This window comes from Oryzias latipes, chromosome 2 (assembly GCF_053564925.1).
Source record: "Oryzias latipes strain Hd-rR chromosome 2, Olatipes_Hd-rR_3.1".
In the NCBI taxonomy this organism is placed as follows: Eukaryota; Metazoa; Chordata; class Actinopteri; order Beloniformes; family Adrianichthyidae; genus Oryzias; species Oryzias latipes.
This window is the reverse complement of record NC_136238.1, coordinates 28,291,412-28,317,603: the sequence shown is the minus strand read 5'-3', so window position 1 is coordinate 28,317,603 and position 26,192 is coordinate 28,291,412. Positions and strand designations below refer to the sequence as shown.

General features: G+C 41.7%; 2 protein-coding genes across 2 annotated transcripts in view; both read left to right on the top strand.

Moving 5' to 3' along the window:
• Nucleotides 1-26,192, top strand: part of LOC144987243 (uncharacterized) — a 281,445-nt gene that overhangs the window by 239,363 nt on the left and 15,890 nt on the right. Inside the window, exon 2 of the transcript XR_013651114.1 lies at nucleotides 22,284-22,586. The gene's annotated coding sequence lies outside the window, so the exon portion shown is untranslated. The remainder of the gene's footprint in view (nucleotides 1-22,283; nucleotides 22,587-26,192) is intronic.
• LOC144987952 (uncharacterized) overlaps nucleotides 14,846-26,192 on the top strand; it is a 54,311-nt gene continuing 42,964 nt past the window's right edge. The window contains exon 1 of the mRNA XM_078937828.1: nucleotides 14,846-15,556. Coding sequence (XP_078793954.1) covers nucleotides 15,412-15,556 — 145 coding nt within the window. The 5' untranslated portion in view covers nucleotides 14,846-15,411. The remainder of the gene's footprint in view (nucleotides 15,557-26,192) is intronic.

Genomic DNA, 26,192 nt, shown 5'->3' with positions numbered 1-26,192 from the left:
GATGCAGGAAGTAGAACAGGTCTTACCTTTGCTGCTCTTCTTACCTCTGGCAGCAGGCCGTCCACGCTGCTGCTGGTCCTTTAGGAAAAGAGGAGAAAAGAAAGACATTACTGTCAAGGAAAAAACATGATTTTGACTTTCCCTTTTTCTATAATAAATAATAAATCAATACTAAACACTTAAAAATGAATTAATTAATGCATTGGACAAGAGTTTGAGGCTTTGGAAGCATTTTGATCATACTTGCCCAAGAATCATGTCTGCTACTAAAGGAGCACACAACAAAAGCTTAAGTAGAAACTCAAACAAATGACCATAAATACATTAAAACATCCCTCCTAAAGGCAATATTTGCACCCAGTTGGCAGGAACACACGTGATTGGGCCGTGAACACCGTTCTTCCCACCTTTAGGCAGAGCAAGCATCTTCATGAAATGGTATATGCAGTGCAATCAGATGCTGCTCTAAACTATTTAAACACGCCAACTCAGGTGGGACAGGACACACCTCCAAGTGTTTATCGACCCACTCAGGTGGGGTCTGACCTCTTTTTAACTTGGAGTCACAGCAGTGGCAAATCCACAGAGCGCTCCTCGCCATCCCTAAGAACAAACACGGGCCCTCACAGTCCATGTTGCAGTGGTGCAGGTAGTCCTCACTAATGCACACATCTGCAATCTCTGCCATCTTTGCAGATTTGCTGTAGGTCTCCCTGACACACAGCAAAACCTGGTGATGAAACAGAAGTCTGTTGCAAACACAGCAAACAAACTCTGGAACTTTTTCCACCTTTTTTAGGAAGTCCTGCATGACTTCCTGAAAACTCTCTGCCTTCTTTCTGAACAACTGCCTCATCTGTTTAACATTACTTATGACGTTCTTTCTGAATGCAGGATTCTCCCTGTGTCGCTTTTTGTTTGGAGTCTTTAATTTAAGATTTTGTGTTTTATCTTTTTTATATTTGCCAATGCTCAAAGCTTTCACCATTGTCCTGTGAGCATAATCGTCTCTATATTTTGTTTTCTCTTTTGACTTTAACATTTTTCTGTGATCCTCATTTTTAAAATATGTTACTTCTAGTCGCCTCCTATTTATTAACTTTTCTTTCCATCGGTAATTCTCATCTTTCATGATTTTTTTTTTCGAATGACGTGCTTTAACCGTTCCCTATCGTTTTCCGTGTAGATATTTCCTTTAAACTTTTTTGCTGTTTGTTATTTTTGGAATAACAAGTATTTAGAATCAAATTTTATGCTTTTGCTCTGGTTGTCAATTATGGAAGTTGTCTTTATGTCTGTAGAACAAATGTCATGTGAACGCATGTAATATGTTATTGATTCTGTGTTGGCAGAGGGACAACAACCAGCACAGCAGTCCTGTTGTGGATCAGAGACAGTTTCAAAATGTGTACCACCACAATTTTCAATATAAATGGCATTTTCTGATAATTGTCGACCGCTGCTCTGGTGCCGAAGCCATCTGCCATCAAACAAGACAAAAACATTTAATCCTACTGTAATAAATCAGCTGTGGCTTGAATTTCTACGTCTGTGGCCCAAACTCTAACGAAACGCATCCTAGATTTAATGATGTAATCCGCCACAGAGGAGTACTCGCCCCCAATTACCCAGCTATACAGATCGAGGTTTGTTTCTAATTGTTTTACGATGGCTAACCGAATTTTTCTGTGGTTGTTTTGGGATCCACTCACGAAGTAACAATTTCCATCTCCAATAATTCTTTCGTTGGTGCGGGGGGCCCTAACAAACCAATGGGAGGAGCAGGTGGGGCATTAAAGTTTTGGAGCTCAATGTTTAAAATCCGGGGGGTGCACCCCCTCCCACTTTATCTCAAGCACTGATTACCTTGATCCCTAAACCTAGAAAGGATCCTCTGACACAGGTGTCGAGCTCCAGGCCTCAAGGGCCGGTGTCCTTCATGTTTTCTAACCAACATGCCATTGAAGCTCCTTATTGGCTGAACACACCTGTTCCAGGTGATTAGCAGCAAATGAGGCAGGATTTCTGGAAAACCAGCAGGTCAGCCCTCAAGGTCTGGAGTTTGACACCCCTGCTGGCGACCAATCACCTTATTGAATTGTGATTATAAGATATTGGCATTGATTCTTGCAAATAGAATAAATCCTGAATTAAGGATGAAAATCAGTCTGGATTTCTGCAGAATTTTCATATTTCAAACAATATTAGATTAATTTTAGACACACTAGATTACTCAGAACTCATTTTTCTAGACTTTTATAAATCCTTTGATTCTTTAGAACACCATTTTATTATTGTTGCTTTAAACAAATTTCTTTTTGGTCAATTCTTCTGCATAAAACTTGCCAGCAGAACATCTCCTAGATTCTTCTTAAAATGTGGGGTTAGGCAGGGATGCCCCTTGTCGGTGGATCTGTTTCTTCTTCTTTCTTCACATCATACGTAGTTCATCAAAAGGTTTAATTGTTGATGAGAGGGAACATAAGTCAATTAGCAGATGACACTGCTCTCTTTCTTTCAGACACTTCAGAAGTAGCTGTGGCGATTGACATTATCCAATCTTTTTCTAAAGCTTCTGGACTTGCGCTTAATTTAAACAAATGTGAAATTCTGCCTGTTAAAAACTGTTTGCTAACATCCATCCGAGGTATTCCTGTAAAAACATCTGTAACATACCTTGGTATTCAAATTACCAAAGATATGCAATCCAGATTATGATGGCAGTATACTCTGCCACACACACAAACAAAATGGCGGTAACCTCCCCCCACCATTGCACACTTTCTTTTTAATTTTATTATTTCAGATTCTTTATTCTTAAATAAATGCACACATTTCTTCGAGTTAAAATATATATTTATTCTTTGTTTACAATAATTATTTGTAGCAAATACATGTACATATGTTACGTTTAATTATTTTGGGTTTGTTTAATTCATGTCACCTGGTTTTTTTGAGTTGCCAGTGCTGATGGTGCCACTGGGCCCTCCGGGTGTGGCTGAGGTTCTGCTCCTGGAGCTGTGCTGTGAGGACTGGCAAAAGAGGAAGTAAAGTCTTCACAGCCTTTAAATGCTCCATAGGAAGGCGCCATCTACAGAAGCCTCCAGGGGGAGTAACCAATGGACTTATTTAATGTTTATTTGCTTTGCTTCTATATTCTGCTGTATTCTGTTTGCTTTCTTTATTATTAATTTTGTTCCACTTTTGTTTTTTCTTTTCCACTAAGAGACCAAGTTTTGTGTCTCAATATTTAAAATTAATTTCTATGTAAAAAAACAAAAGCTCAAAAAACATCTGTAAACCTTTTGGTTTAGTGACATAAGTTAACCCTCTATCTTTTTTTATTTTCTATTTTTTATTTCCTTCTTTGTTTGGTGTGTTTGGTTTTTACTTATATTTCTGTTTCAGAAGGTCAAAATAATTTTATTTTGTATTCAGACTTGTGTTGTATTGTTATAAATGTCGTATTTTTGTATTGTATTCTGCAAATGTTCAATAAAAATAGACTATGACACTGAATGTAACGAAAATCTCCAAATGTGTGTAGATTTCTGTTACAGAGCAGTGTGTGATCTCCCCAATACCTACCAGGAAGCAGTAGCATCAGCAGAGTCAGAGCAATGGAAGATTGATGTGGAGGAAGAAAGGAAGTCACTGATGGACAAAAAGACTTTCACCTTTACTAAGGTACCTGCAGGCAGGAAAGCAGTGGGGGGGGGGGGGGTCTATGCTGTTAAAACTGATGCTGACAGAGCTGATAAATATAAAGCAAGGTTTGTGGCTAAAGGCTACAACCAGAAAGAAGGGACAGATTTCAGTGAGACTTTTTCACCCACTGCAGACATGACAAGTGTGATGCAAAAAGCAGCACAGGAAGGTTTAATCCTACACCAAATGAATGTAAAGACAGCCTGTTTGCATGCTCCAATAGACTGAAATATTTGTGGGTCAACCAGAAGGTTTTGAGAAGAAGATCAAATCAGGTCAAAAACTGGTGTGTGAGCTACATAAGTCAATTATGGGCTAAAGCAGGGGTCGGGAACCTAAGGCTCGCGAGCCATATATGGCTCTTTTGATGGTCACATGTGGCTCGCAGACAAATCTTTAATTCAAATTTTTTTTCTTCATTAGACCAGTCCTTCTCGTGCGCGATGCGATGGCAGAGGCGCGCAGTAGTAGCGGTGCTTAGAGAGACAAATCTGCGCCAGCACTAGTATAAGTTTAAAATTGTCTATTAATTCACAGAGTTTGTACCACCCGGAAACCTGTGAATTGCCGTGCCTAAAACTGCGCGCTCCCGTCTCTGAGAAAGAGCGCGCAGTTGCGGGGACGGGATGTGTGAGGGAGAAAGCAGAGGGTGGGGCTGAGGTGTTGTGGGGACAGGCAGCAGGTGAATCGCGCAGGGATTGTAAAAACGTAAAACCCACTGCCTGTCACTCACTGCAGCGTGTGAGTGTGTGTTTGGCTCCCCGTCTGCATGTGAGCAGTCTGTCTCACATCTACAAAACATTCATACCAACCTAAGATCACGTTTAAAGTCTCAACGCCTGCATGAAGCAGAAACTCACCACGTAAACCAGACTAGACCATCAGCAAAACTACCACGAGAAATACTCATCATTTATTAGAAACAGCATAACAATGGTATTAAAAAGAATCCACAGACTTATTGTACTTTAAAAAGGTTGAAATTACATCAAATGCACACATTCACTTGTATTTTAGTTTTAAACATATTGTCGCGGACTGAGTTGGATGGCTGTTGGGCCGCGTTAAAAGTTCTGGAGTTCATTGACCGCATCAAGCAGAGAGCTGATTGGCTCTCAGTTCTGTCGCTCAGCCTGTTGTTAGGTAGTTTGGACCAATGGGGTTCAGCTATGGGCCGAATAAGGGAAAGGGGAGGGCTGCAGCGGGAGCAGGGGAATATAAAGTTGGGAGACGCGCTCTCGTCTCGTCTCGGCGGGAGAGATTCAGGAGTTGCTGAATTAATTGTTCGGCGTTTGTTGCGGTCTGCAGTAATCGGAATAAAGAACCTTAAAAGAGGTTAAGTCTCCGTGCCTCAGTGTGGGAAAGGGACACTACATTATTGTATGGCTCTTTCGAAATTACATTTCAAAATATGTGGCGTTTATGGCTCTCTTGGCCAAAAAGGTTCCCGACCCCTGGGCTAAAGCAATCAGGTAAAAACTGGAACTCATTGCTACACAAGCATTTGACGGAAAGCGATTTTTGAACAGAATCCTGCAGATCACTGTCTCTGATCAAAATTTTTTTTTTTTTTTTTTAACTTGTCCTGTACAACAGCTGGGCAGACAGATGAGAGCTGAGGGCCTCTTGTGTTGGACATATTTTACTTTAACAAGAGAGGTTATTAATCTTCAGACAAAAGAAAGGTATGTCTGAATAAACCCCTTTTGTAATTGAGGCCAAACTTTATTAATTTCAATCATGTCTGAAAATCTTTGGTGTTGGACCGGACGGAAAAGGAAAGAGGGGAAGAAGAGAGAGGGACGTTAGAGAGAGGGGGGGTAGGGGGATAAGACCATGAAGCAGCATAAAGCAACAAGTTTACTGGTTGTTAATCATTATGGTAATGTTCAAATGTAGTTAAAAAAAAAGGGCGGAGCCTGTCCACAAACACACTCAAATGTTATAAACACACCTGCTAGCTGCAAAAATGTCCATCTGTCGACATGTACACAAAACAGATAGTGTTCACATGCATACTTATGCCTTAAAACCAACTAGTGTGAAATATTTCAGTCATTCAGTCATGCAAACTGTTAGTGCAAAGGTGAGCTAACACCTGTGCTCAGGTGAGTGTTAAAGAAGGAGGGAGAGTGCCCAGCCATCCCCACCCCAAGACCCCCACCGCAGCAGCAGCGGCAGCCGGAATCCCCCCAACGCCACACGGAAACCGGCAGGGAACAACCGCCGCCCGGGCGACCAAGACCGCCACCCAGGCCAGGGCCAGCAGGACCGCCGCAAGGCCCCCAGAGCCAGAGAGCAGGGAGGCACGGAGGGAAAGAGAGCGCCGCCCCAGCCCAACCAGGAGAGCAGCCCCCCCGCCGCGCCGGGAGAACCCAACGCAGGGCCCCACCGGAGAAGGACGCCCACAGCCCCAGACGAGCACCCCACCACCACCCAGGAGTTCCGGGCATCCCCCCGCCCCAACCCCAGGTACGAGCCAGAACCCCCCAAGGGAGACCCGCTCCGCACTCCAGGCAACCATCTGCCCGGCCCACGGTTGGTCCAGGGAGGAGCGAGGCAGGGGCCCGCCGCCCCCGCCCAGGAGCGGGGAACCCCGGGGAAAAAAGAGGGCCCACAAGGGGTGTTGTAAATATGGCCCGGCCACAGTTGGAAATTTGGCGGGGCCCAGCACTCAGGAGCAAGGACCAGAACCCACCCCCCAGGGACACAAACACCCCCGGCTCAGATGTAGTGTGAACCCCCCCACCGCGCGGAGAGAGCACCGCCAGGCCCAGGAAGCCGGCACCCCGGGAAAACGGCCGCCGTTGCAAAGGGGCCCGTACCCCCCACCAGGGAAGAGGCAGGGGACAGATGATCCTAGGTCCCACCTTCCTTGCAAAATGTGTGTGCGTGTATGTGTGTTTGAGAGGGTGTGTGTGTGCATGTGTGTGTGTTTATGTTGGGATGTATATATTGAGGGGGGAGGGGTGTGTGTACTAAGGGGGGTGCAGTTAAAATTGGCGGGTAGGGCACTAAGGGGACATCTCCTGATTACTCACAGTGACGTCCCCTCACCCTCCCCACCAAGGGGCCTTAAATGTCTAATGTGCGGTTAAAATTGGCGGGTAGGGTGCTAGGAGGACATCCGCTGCTTGCTGGCAGTGATGTCCAAGCACCCCCCCTACCAAGGGCGCTACATGTCTAAGGTGCAAATAAAACCGAAAGAGGGGGGGCCCACTCCATACGGCAACCATAGGAGGGGGGCCACAGCCCCTTCCCTGCCCAGAGCCAGGGAAGGGCCGATCCCAGCCCCAGGTGTAGATGGGAAGCCCATCCAGCGCCGCTGCCCCCCCCCCCCCCCCCCCCCCGAGCAGCGCCCCCCGCCAACCCCCCCCAGCACAGGCAAAGGGACCACCCCCCCAAGCCAAGCCAGACCACCACCCCACCCCCCCACCACGCACCCCCACACCCAAGCCCAGAGGACCACGCAGCGCCCCAGCCCGCCCCACCCAGGCGCCGGACCAGACCCCCCGACCAACGGAGCCCCCACCACCCCCCGCCAGGCACCGGAGTCCCCGACCCCCACCCCGGCCCACGGCAGAAGGGCAAGGAGCAGCGACGACCAGGCCCCCCCACCCCCTAAGTCATGGAGTTAGCTATGGGAGACCAGAGAGACTGAATTCTTTCAAAGTTACTTGAACTTTGGGCTGACATTTTTTCCAAGCTGATATGATCAAGCAGCAGATTTCTGTGTTGACTTATATTTATATTTTTCTTGCTTTTCCAATTTATTAAAATCGTTTTTTTTGCAATGCAAAGAGTTATGAAAATGATAGAGCCTAATCCTCCTACATCGATGGCACTCATGTCACCAAGCACACAAAGTGACGGTGAAGCTGTGATTGAAACCTTAAGCCAGACTGATAGATCGGCACATACCTGCTGCCAGAGAGCCTGGACAGGCGTGCAGAACCATAGTGCATGCATCTAATTGTCTGGTAGATTACTGTCACAGTGCTGACAAATGTCTGAGTTACTGAGACCCATCTTGAACATCCTCTGTCCAGTGTAGTAAATTCTGTGAAGAGTTTTGAAATGGATTAACTGCAGATTTGGACTTTTTGTCAGTTTAAAGGTGTTTAGACAAAGTTCTGACCAAAAGCTTTCTTCTGTGCTGATGCTCAAATCCGCATCCCATTTTGTTGTCGGAAGTGAAATATTGTTATCTAAATTACATAAAAGTTTGTATATTTTGGAGAGAGTTTTATTCATTGAGAAATTGATCAGAGTGGTAACTACATCTGGTAGCTTTAAATCGTTGTCTCTGTATTTAAACTTTTTAGTAATAATTGATTTAAGTTGCTGATATTCCAGGAAGTTATTTATTCCATGTTTGTCTTGAAGTTCCTGGGGAGTTATGAATCTTCTATCAATAATTATGTGCTCTAGTTGTTTTATGCCCCCTGCTTGCCAAGCTGGGAAGTGGATAATTTTTTTGTTTATGAGGATGTCTGGGTTGTTCCAGATGGGTGTCATTTTGCACGGTTTAATTGATGATTTTGATATTTTGATAAATTCCCACCAGGCTGTTAATGTGGCATTTATTTATGTGGAATACCCACTCATGTGCAATATTCACCCCACTCTACTGTACAGTATTTATGTATTTATGCCTTATATAGCTCCTTATTCCTATTTTATTTTATTCGACCTTTTTATATTGTTGGACGAGAGTTGCTGGAAAAAATTTCATTGTGCACTGCAGAATGATGATAAAAGATTCTGATTCTGATTCTGATTCATTTATATTAATACTTTTGAAACAATCCTGTTTTTTAACTATTTGGCTAATAAATGGAAGATCTGACAGGTTGATCTTTCCACATAACGCCTGTTCCAAGTCTAACCATGAGTTGGTTTCTGGAATATTTTTTAACCATTTTAAGATGTATTGTAATCTATTTGCAAGAAAGTAATTGTATAAGTTAGGTAATTCTAATCCTCCACAGCTTTTTGCAGATTTTAAAGTGTTTAGACTAATTCTTGCAGGTTTATTGTTCCATAGAAAGCTTGATATGGATGAGTCTAATGTTTTGAACCATTTTAATGGCGGTTGTGTGGGAATCATTGAGAAGAGATAATTAACTTTGGGTAAGATTTTCATTTTTACCGTGGCTACCTTGCCCATAAGGGACAGAGGCAGGTTGGTCCAGCGTGTTAGATCGTCCTGTATGTTTTTCAGTAATGGGGTGTAGTTTAGCTGCACCAGTTCTGATATTTTGGGGAAAAATAAATACCTAGATATTTTATATTGCCTAATTTAACTGGTATTGTGAGTCCTTGCTCCGCATTACTGTTCAGTGGTAATAAAACGAATTTATTCCAATTAATGGAATAGACTGATATAGAAGAGAATTCATTAATGATTGTTGCCGTTTCATTTACAGAATGTATATTACTTAAAAACAGTAATATGTCATAGAGACTAATTTTATGATGGCTGTGTTTGGTTTTAATTCCTTTAATACTCTCATTCTGTCTTATTGCTGCAGCTAGAGGCTCGATAAATATTGCAAAAAGAGAGGGGGAGAGTGGGCAACCCTGTCTAGTTCCTCTTCCAAGAAAAAACCTGTTGGAAGTCTGTTTATTAGTTCTAACTGATGCATTGGGGTTGTGATATAATATTTTGATCCAATTGATGAATGCTTCTCCAAAACCAAACTTATGGAGGGCAGCAATGAGGAACTTCCAATTTACTCTATCAAAGGCTTTTTCAGCATCCAGTAATAGTATAGTCATTTCCTGGTTTTTGATGGTGGCAAAGTCTATTATGTTAACGAGTCTGCGGACATTGTCATCCGAGTGTCTGCCTTTGATGAATCCAGTTTGATCAAAGTGAATTATGTGAGGAGTGACTTTTTCTATTCTCTGTGCTAGTGCTTTGCAGATAATTTTTACATCTGCATTAATTAAAGAAATGGGGCGATAGCTTGAAGGACTCGTGGGGTCTTTGTCTGGTTTTAGAAGAAGGATAATGTTGGCGGAGTTCATGTTAGGTGGTAGAGATTGGCTTTCATTGATAAATTTTACCGTTTTATAAAATGTTGGTGCCAGTTGTTCCCAGAATTCTTTATAAAACTTTGCAGGAAAGCCGTCAGGCCCTGGTGCTTTACCATTAGGCATAAGTAACAGAGCTTCATGAAGCTCAGACAACGAGAGGGGAGAGTCTAAATTTGTGATTTGATCTTCGTTTAACTTGGGCAGGTTTATATTGTTGAGAAATGACTTGATGCTTTGTTCTGATGGATTGATCTGTGGATTGTATAAGTTTTGATAAAAGTCTTTAAACGCATTATTAATTTTTACCGGGTCATGGGTGACATTCCCTGTTTGGTCCATAATCGAAGTGATTGTTGATTTTTCTTTATTAATTTTAAGCTGATTAGCTAGAAATTTGCCAGATTTATTTCAGTTTTCATATCTTTCCAGTCGAAGCCTTTGTATCTGGAATTGTGTTTGTTTATTGATGATGTCATTTAACTGCAGCTTTAAATTTTTCAGGTCGCCCAAAATGTGTCCCTGTGCAGAAGCAGCATAAGCAGTCTCCAGAGTTTTGATTTTATTTTCTAATTCTAATAAATCTGCTTTCTCTTTGCGTTTTTTATGCGTTGAATAAGAGATGATTTTCCCTCTCATGACTGCTTTTGCTGTTTCCCAAAGAATACTTGGTGATATTTCAGAAGTATTGTTGAATTCTAAGAAGGTTTCCCACTCTTTTTTAAAGAATTCAATAAGTTCCTGGTCTTTTAACAGAGACGTATTAAACCTCCAGGTTGAACCCGAGGGTGTGGGTACTTCCCTTGAAATAGTAACAGAAACTGGTGAATGGTCACTGATAATAATTGGATGAATGTTGGAACTTTTAATTTCTTTCAAAAGGGAGTTACTGACTAATAAATAATCTAAACGAGAGTGTGAATGATGAACTGGAGAAAAAAAGGTGAACCCTTTAGCATTTGGATGACATGAGCGCCAAGCGTCGCAGAGACCCAGATCATTCATGTACTGCTTTAGAATACTTGCAGACTGCCATGTACGCTGGTTTGCTGCTGTGCTGAGTCTGTCAAGTTCAGGGTCCAAAACAAGGTTGAAGTCTCCTCCTATAATGATTGTGGAGTCAGAGTGAGCTGAGAGTGAGGTGAAGAATCTGTGAAAGAAGGAAGAGTCGTCAACATTAGGGCCATAGATACTGGCTATGCAAAAGTCCTTATTCTGAATGGATATATTAATGATTACAAATCTGCCTTCTGGATCAGTAACTGTATCCTTATGAGTAAATGTAACATTTTTATTAATCAAAACTGCAACCCCTCTTTGTTTGGAGTTGAAACTGGCAGAATACATAACTGGATACTGGGAACAGCACAGGAGATGACCAGCTGATAAAGATAAATGGGTCTCCTGCAGCAGAGCTATATCTGCTTTAAGATCATTCAGGTGATTTAATACTTTCAATCTCTTTGGCCCAGAGCCAAGTCCGTGCACATTCCAGCTAACGATGTTAAGACTGTTCATAGCTGTTCTAACCGGGAGAGTGCAAGGCTAAATAGTGCGTGTGCCCGTCCGTGTGCGCGTGCCCGCTGTGCGTACCTGCTATACTGACAAGCGCTGTGCGTTGGGGGTGAACATGTCTTGGCTGTGAGCTGCATGTTGCGTGCGTCCTGTGTGAGCCTAAGTGAGGTTTTTGCAGTTTATCAACGTGTGTGTGCGTGATCGCGTGTGCATGCTCTTATGCGCGCTAGTATGCGCGCGCGCCCGTTCCGTGCATAAATAAATACTCACCGTGGTTGCGTTGGCTTTACCTGATTCACATATGAGGAAAAGTCTCTGATCAAATCTTGACGTTTCTGCCTTTGAGTCCAGTTTCCGCATTTTGGCTCCTCCCCTTCCTGACAGCTGGATCCAGTGTGACTCCGGTTCTATGTTGGATTCTCTTCTGCATCTGATCCTCTAAACACAGGAAGTTGTTGTGACTGGAAGGATTTGGATCCAGAAAGATGGAGAACCTGAAGGATCCAGAGTTGAAAGAAGGCTAAACCAATCAGAAAACATTCTGTTCAACAGAAACATTTAGTGTCAGACCCGGAATGAGGAAGCTGTGACCTCACCACAAATACTGTTCCTTTATTTTGAAAATCCCCTGGGGCCTCATTTCTAAAACTTTGCGTAGGATTTGCATCAGAAGTGGCGTACGGATGAAACATAGGACGTGCGTACGCACAGAAATATTCGGATTTATAAAACCGTGCGCACGCACATCCTACGCATCTTTCCCTTAATAAATCACAACCAATTCTAAATGCAGCGCAGCTTTTGCAGCTTCATGACACGCCCAAAGTTGTCCATAAATAGTTTGTGAAACGCCCACAAGTTAATATTCATGGATTGCGAAACCATGGCAAACACAGAGAAGAAATCAAAAAAACGTAACTTCACTCAATGTGAAGTAGAAGTTATTGTTGGCGAGGTGGAAAAGAGGAGAAAAATGTTGTTTGGAGGGCACAGTGTGGACATTACTAATGCAAAAAAAGGCAATTGAGTGGCAAACGGTGGCAGACGCTGTAAATAAATGCTGCAGCCGTACAACCTCAGACCGTGGCCGAAATAAAAAAGAAATGGTCGGACATCAAAGTCGAGGCGAAAAGACGTCTAGCGCTCCATCGCCAGAGTGTGTCTGCCACGGGTGGGGGACAGGGAACACCAGAGCTGAACCCTCTTGATGAGAGAGAGACTGGCGGCTATTATCGGGGAATCCCTTTTAAGTGGAGTGGTGACTGAGGCGGAGGGGAACACCGACGCGCCAGATGCACCGGGTGACACAGGTAAGAGAAATAATCAAAATGAATGCAGTCAAGTCACATGTATGCAGGCTACACAATTACAGTTTATTGATATAGAACAATTTTATTTTAGTTGCTGGGTGTTCCAGCGGGGCCAGTGGTTACGATGCTGCAGCTGAGCAGCCGTCTGGACCCAGCGTCTCCACGGCACGCGGCTCTCAACCCTCCAGCAGTGGACGTGTCCTCACCGATGCAGTCCTTGAAATGCAGAGGGAAGTCAGTGGTTCAATCAGAGAGGTGGCCAAGGAGTTGGGAGAAATCAAGACTGACTGAAATAAACTGCACGATGAGGGAATTCTTAAATAAATAATATTTTCCACACCTCTTGTTGTTCTTTACAAGCGACGCATCACTTCCACACGCTGGCGCTCAGCAGCAGAATTTGGCTCAAATGTGTGGGGATGGGGTTCAGGGTCGGGGCCAACACAGCAATTGGCGCCAGGGGGTAGAGGCACGTTTTTAAGCTGTGCCACATTGTGTAGCACAGCACATGCCAGCACGATTTGGCACACACTGTCACTTTCACGTGTTTCTTCCATCTGCCGACGGTGTCGCCATTTCTCATTTCACCCGTTTTTGTGCGTACGCCTGGGTCAGAGCTTGCGTGAAGGACCGCACATTTTCCTGTCAAGTTTGCTTTTTATAAATATCAACTATTGTGTAGAAAGTGGCGTACGCTTTCTTTTGTGCGGACGCAACGTTTATAAATGAGGCTCCTGGAATCTACTAACAAAATACTTTTTAACCAATAAATGAAAGAAATCTCATTTACCCCTGTGCCGGTTCCAAACCCGGTTTGAGAAGGTTGCGTCAGGAAGGGCATCCGGCGTAAAACATTGCCAAGTTTACCATGCGACTCGTTCGCTGTGGCGACCCCTGATGGGAAAAGCCGAAAGGGAAACAACAAATGAAAGAAATCTCATTTAAACTAATCCATAAATTCTACCCATCCAAGCCATATTTACAAAGGTTCAAAAAGGATGTTGATGTAACGTGCTCTTTTTGTCAAGAACACCCTGAAGATGCTGTACATTTATTTTGGTCATGTCCCTTTTCCACTACTCCTCTAAAGTTTGTCATTTCATTTCCGCCCACATTGACCCAGACTTTCGCCCGTACTTAGAAAATGTTATGTTTGGCCACACCCACTGTCCATCTCCTAAAAAAGAACAGTCATACATCATTAACCTTTTATTGTTTTTATGCAAATGGAACATTGATAAATCCAAAGTCACAAATCATACCCCTCATTTTTCTGCCTTTATCAATGAGTTCAAACAATGCATGAACACAATAAGAAAGCTATTAAAACATTTGATCAGTGCATCAGTTTTGTAGGAAAGAAATCTTCCGCTTTTCAGTTCTTTCCATCCATGCGTGTTCAGTAGTCGAGAGTGGTAAAGCAAACAAGGATTCAACCGGATTAAAAATACACGAAGTTTATTTCCCTGACAACAGTTCTAGAGCACAGATTAAACATTAATGCAGATATATCTGGATTCTCAAGTAAAGATCTACTGACGGACAAGTTACATGCGAATTACTCGTAGATTTTCCTAAGAACAATGGAAAACTTTGAAAACAGTCTTTTTAAGATGTGTTTGAATCTCCCCCTTCCGGAAAGATCATGGCCGCTGATCCTCTGCCCCGGAACACTCTGATTCGTCAGCCGGTATCCCTCGTGCTTCCACCGGCCAATAGCTGAAGGTTACCAACTCCGGATCCGCTCCGCCTTTCCAGGGGTGGGGGCATTTCACCGGCGCACACAATCCATGATCAAAAGGAGTCCTCATCTGGTTCAAAATAAATCATACCAGCCAAACGAATACTCCATCACCGGCACGAGATCAGAGGTCAGCTTCATCCTCCACATGAGAACACGAATCTGAACACTTTCCCAAGGATAAGGTGTTCAACCCAGATAGTAGAAATGTAGTTCATGACATATTTATTGCGTCTCTGGAAACTCCTAGATTTGCACAAAGAAGTCCTAGTTGCTGCTTCAACTACAAAGCACAAGTGAAGGTCACTGGAGAATAAGTCCTGATGAGTTCAAAATTAGTTCACTTCACACTAAAGATAAAGCTATAACATAATGAAGAATAAGATATTAAAACATACATTTTCTACAGTTTCAATGTCTTTGTGTAAAATTTAATAATAACCCCCTGGCTTGTGCTTTCCTTGTTGCTGTTTTACATTGTTGTGTATTGAATTGTTACGTTCAATAAAGTTTTAAAAAAATTGGCTGCAGACGAAAACATGGCGCCCCAACATCATCAGCCGGAACCAGAAGTTAACTTCCCATCCCTTTCTTCTCCATTTTTGTTGAAAAATACTCTTTTTTCTGGTCGACTGGTCACACCAAAATATTGTTAATTAAATTGCCAGTTTCTTTGTCTGCCAGTAAAGTTAAAACAGGCCGTTTTTTGCCGCCATCGACATCATTATGTGAGCGACAGACGACACTCCAGACCAGCTGGTGGCGCTAAAGCACGATGACGCTGTTAGCCAAACAGAGAAGAAGAACAGCACGAGGCGCTAGCAGCGTTAGCTTGTTAGCAGGCTAGCAGCTTGTGTTGAGAGGATGGTGGTGTTTTGTTGGGACGTTTGTGAGGTTTTTGGACAGAAAGGACGATACGTGGTTCGTGTGGAACTCTCAGCATTTTCCAAAGTGTCGTAAATGAGTGAAGAAGTGTTGAACGGAAAGACAACGTGGATTGCTGTGATTGTGAGACTAGCAGATGATCGATCATCGGAGCTGCAGTGAAGAGGACGGCGGTGTTTGTGGGAGTTGGAGCTGAAGATCGGAGCAGGAACCATGTCTTCAGAACCTCAGGAAGGTTCTGTCAGAGAACAACTTTCTGCTGCTGAAGGAACCATCGTCCAGAACGAGGAGGAGCTCTGTCGTCAGCGCAGACTGCTGGATAGCAGCTGGAACCCGCAGCTGCAGCTCCACATAGTCGGTACGTTCACTGCTGCATCCACCTGCAGACAAATAGATCCATGAACGTCTTTGTTTTTCTTCGTGTGAGCTGCTTTCTGGATCCAAACTGTGCGGCTGGATTATTACCTCCAATTTTGCTGCTCTTAGTTTCACCGCTAAACTGAGGAAGCAGTGTTGCCAGTTGTGGGACAGTTTTCCAGCCCAAAAGTAATCTGAACACCGACAGACAGACCACAAAACAAGCCCGACTTCTATGAACAAACCACCATTCGAGTTTTTGTGTCTTTTTAAAGTCATTTGTGTTAAATCGTTTAAAGTAACAGTCCTAACATCTTATGGTGTTTCAACCAGTGGCGGTTCTACACTAACTTACTGAGTAAGTTACTCCCCGCGCGAGTACGACTCCCCCCAACATGCACACACATACACACAATTTGACAACATCCTATTGTGTTCTCTATCTTCTATTTGTCCATTGTACACAAAAATGCATGAATTTTCTAGATTAAACTCAGTCAGACAGGGGGCCTGAATCCAAAAGACGCTTTAGGTTTCAGGCTGAACAAGAAACATTATTGATCACACTAAAGCTAAACCTTTAACCCTTTAAAACTGAACTTTTTGAACATAAATATGAATAGAAACAGGACAATTAATCCAGATCCAAATCTTAAATAATGAATAATATTTTCCTCTCCATAAAAATATATTCTGTCAAAATTATACAAATATGAACATGCTTGCAGAACAAAACAAAGCCTGGAAATACTATTAATAAGAAATAAATCAGATCATTCGGTTTTCTTTGCTGTTTTATCTTTTTTTTATAGTTTAACTCCTGGCATCATTTTTAACAAAGTTCATTTCTTGGTGTGTGACGTCCTGTGTGTGTCTTTGTGAAATGCATCAGAGGGATTTGATTTTTTTAATAGCCTGTTATTGTGAATATTATTTTTAGGTCTTATAAAACATTCAAAGCTAAAGCTTAATCGTATAATTCATCAGTGGGATTACTCCAAAAATAAACCCGTTACTGTCAGCCAGTGTGAGATGGTCAGGTTTACCGAGGGGAAAAGCATTCATCGTCACCATAATTTTAATGTCTTTGTTCTTTGAAAAAGGCTCAGGTTTCAACCTGAGTAGTTTGCTGGCCGCTTTGTGAAGCTTTTCAAAATAAATGCACCTGATTTCTCAGCATCGTCTTTTATAAGTAGGCGAGAAAAACCTTTGATGGTAGCTCCTCCCACACGCCACGGGAGCATCGGTTTCTAAAGACACTTTTGGACAAACGACCAGCAGCAACTTTGATGCAGATTAAATCAAAGGCAGAGGATTCCACAGTTTAAGACCGACAGCAGAGAATGCCCAGTCTCCTCTAGTTTTGGGCCTCGTCATGGGCTCCACAAGCTGGAGCTGACCCTCTGACCTCAGAGCACAAGCTGGTTTATAAATCTGAGTGAGGTCAGAATGTATTTTGGAGCCAGTCCATGTAGAGCTTTAGAAACAAACTATAAAATTCTAAAATTAATCCTGAAATTAACAGGAAGCCAGAATAGGTGTTCTGTGCTCATAATTTTTGGTTACTGTTAAAAGTTGTGCAGCAGAGTTCTGAACTAACTGCAACCGGGAAAGTGCCTCGTGGGAACCCCCAGTGTAAAGTGTGTTGCAGTAGTCCAGTTATGAAGAGATAAAAGCGTGCAGGACCTGCTCAAAAATAAATATAGCAGCTGCAGCTCCTCCTCAGAGACTGGAGCTGTGCAGCTGCAGGACGGCACTTTGCAGGTTTCAGGCTGGTACAAACTCTGTGATATAACAGATAATAATAAACTGATTGTGGTGCAGATTCTTTTCTCTCCAAGCACAGCTACTACTCTTCGTCCCCCTGGCATCGCATCGGGTCCGAGAAGGACTGGTCTAATGAAAAAAATGTTTTATAATTATAGATTTGTCTACGAGCCAGATATGGCCATCAGAAGAGCCATATATGGCTCGCCAGCCATGGGTTCCCTGTCCTAATGTTTAACAACTCCTCGCCTTTACACACCAGAAGAGTCGATTGTCCTTCTGACAATGGTAAAAAAAACCAAAACAATATATTATACAAAAAGCTGAGGAGAGCCAAGCGGCAAACCAGCCACCCTGAACGCCATCTTGTTTCCTTTCCTTGTTTGGTTAATCTCTATAAAATAAACACCTGTTTTTTAATTGTGTCTGATTGAAAGACATAATCTATTACAGACTTTTTTCACTTAAACCACCCCCTTTCCCTGAAATCCTGGATTTCTGATAGTTATAATATCTATCAATAACTGTCAAAAAAAATGAAGGGGCGAAAGACCTCTGGTAGCGTTCCTTTTTGCACTGGGGGTGCAGTAGTCTGCGGCGAGCTACTCATGGTTCTCTCCATCTTGAACAGAGGTTGACAGGGGTTGTCCCGGATGCTGGACAGCTTAGTGTAACCCAAATGAAATTCTGCGCTATCACTTTAAATGACATTCTGCGCTGTCGCTCCTTATGAAAATTCTGGACTGTCACTTTAAATTTGCCGGTTCCCTTGCACTTTCATAATACCGCAGACCTAGGGTGACGTGGCTTTCATTTTTCAAGGCATGTCAAAGCACCAACAGGTGTGCATTCATGGGAGAGCTGAGCTGTGTACAGCTGCTTTAGATTGCCATTTATTAGCTGAAGCTAGGGCTGTGACGATAACCGCATCACCACACTTTTATTTTGAAAGTTTTTTTTTTTTTTTTTTTTTTTAAGTTTTGCATATGGTGCGTGATTGGAACTATAATAAACACATTAATCTTTGCTGATAATTTACTTTTTCTGTTAGTCCTGTGTTCAAACTTAAAGGGTTTCTATTGGAAACCTTTTCCTCGTAGCACCTGCCTGCGCGCGCGCATGAGCGCGCGGGGCTGTCGCTGTCTCTTAGAGAAGCACGGGGCACGTGCTTACTCTACTTACAGACACACGTGCGCTGTTTTAGAAGCACACACACATTCTGATTCCACAAAAGAAGTTTCTGTCTTGGGAGGAAATAGGACAAATTACCTGCGGTCTAATTGTTCATTTCCATTTAGCTGCGTGCATTCTTGAGTGCGCGACACGGCCGCCCGCTGGAGGATTTTGTGTTGGGGGGGGGGGGGGGGGGGGTCGTCGGTAGGTAGTAGTCAGTTGTTACTGTTATTTGCCGCCGGGGGATTTTGTGTTTTTTTTTTTTGGGGGGGGGGGGCTGCGTGGTTCATCCGGCACCGTCACAGCTCTAGAATCAGCACGGTTTAATAAAACGTGAACTGGTGAGTGCAGCCATGATTGAAGCAGCTAGCCCGGGCGCCAGCTTAAATAAATTGTACTTGGTAAAAATGGTATTTTTCTTACTTTATACATAATGTTGAATTATGAATTATGTGGGTACTCGTTGAAATGATCAACTGCATTGAGTTTGGATTATAAAGAATGTTGTACAACAATCGATTATGCACTTAAGATATTATTTGTTTGTTTGTATTGTTTCTCCTTGCATATGAATTAAATATGCATTTGTTAATTATTTCAATTAAGGAGGTTACGTGAATTTATTATCTTTTGTTCAAAGGAAAATATGATTTATTTATTGACACTGTTTTGACAGGCCAGGTCGCAAGACTGGTTGTCTTGACAGACCAATTTATTAGACGCTCGACCCAGGGCTCCAGACTGCGACCAAATGGTCGCATTTTGCGACCAAAATTTGAGAGTGTGCGACTGAAATTTACATCCAGTCACACATGTGCTACCAGTAAATTTGCCTCCCCCTCCCTCTGTATTTTTTTATACATTAAACTTGGAAGGGGCACGTCAATGATCAATGAAATGAGCAATGAAATAATCAATGAGATGCAAGCGCACACGGACGCAAACAAACACTCGCACACATACTCGTGAAACGCGAGCACACACTCGCGTTTCATTGAGTGATGCCAGTCTGTGAGGCGGCCAATGCGTGTGAGAAGAATAGGGAAAGCCACTGTAAGTGGTTAAATGCGTGGAGGGGGAGGGGCCTAGAGATAATCAAGCGCACGTAAACTTCTGTGGGAAGGAAACGAAGACAAATATCATCACAACTTGATATGTGTGTCTGAGCTATGAGCAAGCGAACTATTGATTCGTTCTTCTTCCGACCTGAGGCTAGTGTACCAGTGCCAGAGTCTACGGCAGGGGTCTTAAACTCGCGGCTCGCGGGCTGTTTGTGGCTCCCAAGATGATATTTTGCAGTCTCGCCTTAATATGAAAATTTTATGTTATTGCAGCCCGCCAGTTTCTATGAATAACACCTTTCAATTGTTGTGCGCGGAGCTGACAAAGCAACCAATCACAGTGGGGTAAATGAGTCTTGGGGGCGTGTGCTGACGAGAATAAATGTCCCACACCTACATGCGGGGCTTGAACTTTAAAGACGTGCGAGCAACAACACGATTTAGTCTTAGACACACTTAAAACACGTGGGGAAAATGCAACGATAGACGACAGACGTGTTTACGTTGAGTCCATCTTCGTGATCTCAAACACGCTTATTGTGCATCTTGGCTGCACATATTTGGTGTCACCAAGATAAATTTCCATCCTTTTTCTTTACTATTTGTACTGTCATGACAGCGATGTTGCTGTCAGTTTACCTCGTTGTTGCATCTTCAAAAGTGCAGAATAAGATGTGATACTGAATTTGAAACAGCACATTGTAATTTCTGCATCTATTTTTAAAGTATTTATTAGTAATACAGTGGAAATTATTAGTAGATCTGGTTTGCATGTTGATTCACGGTATGCGCCTCTAAATTTTCTGGTTGTGCCCCTAAAATTTTCAGTTGGGGGCCACAGTGCTCCTAGTGAAAAAAAGTTAGTCTGGAGCCCTGTATTAGAATGAGCTGAGTCACCTAAAGGCACGCCATGATGGGACGCTGCCTGTGCCCACGACCGCTCCCCTTTTCCATGATGGGACGCTGCCTGTGCCCACGACCGCTCCCCTTTTCCTTCTCAAAGACAGGACCATGCAGCTGCGGATGCGGCAGTTCACAGTTTTATTCATTTCCAAAGTCTGTGATTTAACAGATAATAAAGAACCCATTGAGATGCAGATTTTCTTTTGTCTTCCAAGCACGGGGATGCCGCCCCCCGTTACTATTGCACCCCAGGCAATTGCCCGTATTGCCCGTGCCTATAAACTCTATTATTGTCACTGTGTTAAGACCAGCCACCCCCTCCTGCTTTATCAAAGATATTTCTCCGTTTTTATCTTCACTTCACATTAGGGTTGTGCCAATGGAATGGGTGACTGACATCACGATGGAGAGACCACCATCGTGATGCCACGCCCCCGCCACGCTATGAGTAGACACCATAAGCCTCGGTTACATGTGCAAAATATCTTGATGGGATCAATGGTCGGATTAGAATCCAACCGTGTACATGGGCCCAGAAAAATGTTTTCAGAATATAAAAAACGTTCAAATGGGTCACACTTTCGGTCGGAATAAATCATTCGCACATGCGCAGTAGGGTTTGAAAACCGGAAGAGGAAATGAGTTCCGCCGAGTGGGTACATACACAAATAACTGACAGCTCAGTAATATACGAGATGATCTTCTAAACGTGCTTTTATTATTGTTGTGAATATTATGAAGCATCTGTTGGCTCATCATTTTAATTTTAATCTGTGTGGTCAGTGCTTTTTCTGTTGAAGAACGGAGTCGGAAAGAAGTCAGGGTTAGCAGTATGCTAAGCTAACAACATTAGCTTTTGATGAACATAAAATCTATGCGGGAATTTCGGCAATCTGCATCTTGGCAGCACGTAAACATGTGGGAATAACATCAGCCTTTATTTTGTCGGGACACGACTGGAAACACAACGTGATTGTTTGAACGGTTTCTAAGGACTGAGCAACATTTCTGCTTTGAACGGCTCACACGCCGCCCCAAAGCCGCTGTGAGTTGACGGTCTGAAATCTGCTCGGACACACACTTTTAGACCCGGTTTTCCTGGCTTTGGTAGCTTGTTCACCTAGAGCTGCGGGACAGATTGCTTGCGGGAGCGGACTACTTCTTTTCTAAATATATATATATTTTTTTTGTTAAAGTCACTTCCCTCAGTTTATACTGGATCATCACGGATGAGTTATTAGTTTGGAAATAAAATAAATAATGTAATAAAATAAAATAATGAATATTAATTAGTAATAAATAGTAGTGTCTTTATCATACAGTACTGTGTGTTTGTTTCTGTCACCAGTGGAATCAGCACTTTCCTTCTCTAGGACCAGAAGAACAAACTAGAAGAACAAAGTTTCAAGTTTTCTTCTCATCTCGTTGCACAAGGCAGAAAAAAGGCGGGACTTCAACCATCAGCCTGAAACAAAGTTCATCTTTAAACTGTGTCAATGTCAGATGGAGAAATGGAATAGAATGTAGAAGATTAGAAGAACTTAGAAATGTGACCCGTGTAAATCATTTAACATTTAATTTAAATAAAATATTGACACTTTTAATGACAACTTTAATTATATTTATTTCCAATTTTAAAGAATTAATGACACATTTATTTAATTATTTAATGGCGTCTATATGTATTGTTTCAATGAGTCTCTTCTGGTCCTCCAGACTCCTCAGACATTTTCTCCAATGAACACAGAGTTCATTGATGCTTGAAATAAAACAAAAATCCTGGAAACGTATAAAAGTCTCCTTGTTGTGTTTGTGTCCTTGCAGTCCTCCCCCAGCATTGGATGACTAAAGAGGAAGATCTCTGCAACCAGCAGAGGAACTTCAGAGTGGAACAGGAGGAACCAGAACCTCCACAGATTAAAGAGGAACAGGAGGAACCAGAACCTCCACAGATGAAAGAGGAACAGCAGAGCTTTAATGTAACTGATAATCAGGATGAAGAAGGGAACCAATGCGAAGAATCAACATCAACTAAGGATGAAGAGACAGACTCACAGAACAGAGATCAGAGGAAGAGGAGGGACAGAAGACATGTCCAAAGTGTGGACAGCTCTCACATGTCAGCAGGTCAGTGTGACTCTGATTTTCATCTCCACACTATCGGTATGTTCACTTCAACAACGGTTCTATCTTGAGCTTCAAACTCTCCAAACATGCAGTCCATCAACAGCGTGTCCTGGAAGAGTCTCTTCTATCCCTTCCAGTTGAAAAGACAGAAGACATTGTTGGTCAGTGCAGCCGACAACATTCTTCAAATCATATGATCTTAGTTAGTCCCTCCAGCTAACGACAAACGGAAAACCTTAACAGATCAAAGAGAAAATTGTTAGCAGATAAAAAGTACAATCTGTTTTGTCGTCTGTGGTTCTAAGTTTGTAGTTCAGTTTTTTTCAGCAGATTTCTCTGTCAAACCCAAAATCCATCTAAACCTCTTTGATGTCTTCATGTCTCCAATTCCAGACATTCAGACAGATTCTATTTCCAAAACTACATTTCATGCTAAAACACAAACTCCGGCTCATGGATCTGCAGGCAGAAAAGATTCAAACCTGAACACATCAGTGAGAAACTGCTTTGTTCAAAAATGTAAAAACTGAAACACTAAAGAACCATTTGGTCCAGTTTCTTCCAGATCAAAACCCAACAAGAGCAACAAAGTTCCACTTCACTGTTTAGTGAAACACAGTGAACGTTCTCCCTCTGAGTAAGAAGCTGGCTGTGCCTTTCGGTTCGTGCGGTAACCGTTCTGACGTACAGGATTAAGAGATGTTTGACAACCGCCCGCCTAAGGAGCTTCTTTGCAGCCATTAAAATGTATTTATTAAAAAAGTCAGCGAGAGAGAAGCCCGGCCCAGCCCGACCCGAACGTAATGTTTGTCATTTATTTCCGTTTTTCTGTCAATCATATATAAAAGGTTGCTTTTAATTATTTATAAAAAATGAATTATGACAGTCTAATTAGAACTGCCGTGTCATTAGCAATCATTGTCTGTTACTAAGTAATCTAATGAATCTATTTTAAATCAATCTAACCTAATAATTGCTGTGAAAAGCCTGATTTTGAGGTATTTCATTGAAATCTGTGACATTGTGGTTCAGAAAAAGATTAAGTTACAACTAAACTGGCTTTTTGAAATTTTCTTATCATATCAGACTTCCATCCTCTACGGTTTCACCAACGAGGATATTTTTTCTCTATTAAATTAAATAAATTAAAAACATTTTTTCTCAACAATTAAACATAACAATTCAACAATTAAAAAAAAAACACAAGACCAAACATCAAGTCTAGAGTTCTGTAATTTAACACATAAAACAAGTAGGAACACATTTTCTGAACAATCCAAAGAAATGTTGACCACAAAACATTTCAGGGGTCCACAACGTGGGACACACGATCCACAGTTATCATGCAGAGGAAAAGACAGTAAAACGCGGGACATGACAACAATAAGTACTTGATCTGTCGTCTGTTTTTATTTCTTAGACTTGATAAAAAAATTATCTCTGCTCACAATGAGCTTTTTTTCCCTGTGGGGTCATAAGGGGTCCATTCACACAACGCTGTAACTGTGACTCCGCCCGCCAATATAAATATTGCCAGGAACGAGTGATTTAAATGTTAAAAAAAAAAACAAAATTTTCCTCTGTGAAATGATAATGATGATCCGGTGTTGTGAAACTGTTGTCGGCGAGATGACAGGCGTGGTGATATGAGCGCATGTCTGAGGATGAAACGTGAGCGGGAAAAGCACAAAGTGGATCCGTGTTCATGCCTGCACAGCTGTTTGTTTCTGGCGTCGCAGCGGCTGACATTTATGAAGTTACAAGTTCAGTTTGTTGAATAAAAACCAACCAAGATCAGATTAAACCCAGACTTTCTGTCTCTTCTGACAAATGTCCAAATGACATGTGAACAATAAATGAATATCATCTCTTCATTTACTGGAGATGAAAATTAATAATAATGCTGTTCAAATAAAGAAAATGTTAATAATTAGTAGAATTAAGGAAAAAGTAAAAACAATTAATTTTACATGCAATAAAAGCACCAAGACAGACACATTTTGGGACCAAAGATAAATAAAACAAAATAACTTGTTTTTTTTTTCATGTTCATTGGTTGTTATGTTCTTAGAAATGTTGATGGTATTTTGTTCTGATTTATCCAATCATATAGCTGTAGTTCTGACATACCACAAATGCAGTACTTTTGGTTTCTAACAAATATATTTGCAATACTCTTTCGACTTTGATCTATTTTCCTTGTGCAACATTGTTACGATAGTACTTTTTGAGTTAATGCCTAAATATGTGTCAAATAGCTATTTGACCTGCTGTTAATAGCATTTCAGATGTATTTGAAATGTTTTTATGTATTTTTTGTATTATCATTATTATTATAGTTGATGATGTCACTGTTGTTCAGGAGAACATTTAGAATTGGCACTTCCTGTCATAAACACTGCAGATCCCTGATATTTATGTCGACATTCCATATTCCACATTTTGCCGTTTTCTGTAACTCCAAAATTCAGAATTCCAGTGTGCAGATGTACCAGACTGATTGAGACTCATCCACACAAACTCAGTGCTGTGATTGAAGCTAAAGGTGCATCTACTAAATACTGACTTGAAAGAGTTAAATAATTATGTAAACAATTATATTTTATATTTTTGTAGGCCTGTACAATTAACTTCAAATGTATCGTTATCGCAATATCAAACTGTGTAATATGAATATCACAAAAGACAGCAACAATTGCAATAAATGGTTATCTTAAATGTGCTAAACAATCTTATGGCAGCTTGAAGTATTTAACGAGTCAAATAAATCAATTTATGAATTGAACAATCAGATGGACATCTTTTATTTTAGATGTCTTATATCTCTTATGTAGACTAGAGTCATTTGGAGTAGAATTTTTAAACTGTTGCAATGAAATGGGAATGTTTTTGGTTGTTTTCATTTGTTCAGATACCACAAGTTATATTGTTATTGCCATATTTATCACCAATATCGTATTTGCAAGTTTTCTCATATCATGCAGCCCTACAAGGGGCCGAATACTTTTGCAGGGCACTGTATGTGTACAAACAAGTAAACAAGAACACAAAGGGAACATTATTAGAACATTCTACCACACTATATGGTCATGTGTCTTAGATAAATTCAAGTGTTTCCACACATCAGAATGGAATGATGGACTGATCAGTTTTGCTGCATCACGTGTGTGTTGTCTGCTGGTATGTACTTGGGCATTTTTACGTTATAATAAAATACACCTACCATGACCCAATCCTAATTGTATTTTCCATTATCAGTTTATCTTATTTTAAAACGACTTTGTATAGGTAAATTCAATTCAATTCGTAATTTGCCTCAGACAGGTTTTTCAGGTTGGTTTGTAGGAAAATAAATCCATTCATCAATTAATTAGTCGTTATACTCCGAATGCTACAGCATCATAAAAACAATTATTCTTTCCCATGAAAATATATTTTGTTCCCACAAAATAATTCATAGGTGGGAAAGAAATAGTAACGCACATGATTAATCATTCATAAACATGGACGTGAGCAATACTTGGATTTACAGCAGATACTTTCACATTTCTGTCTGTGTGTATCTCCTTACAATTTATGATAGACACAGAGGGTGTTTAGAGATCA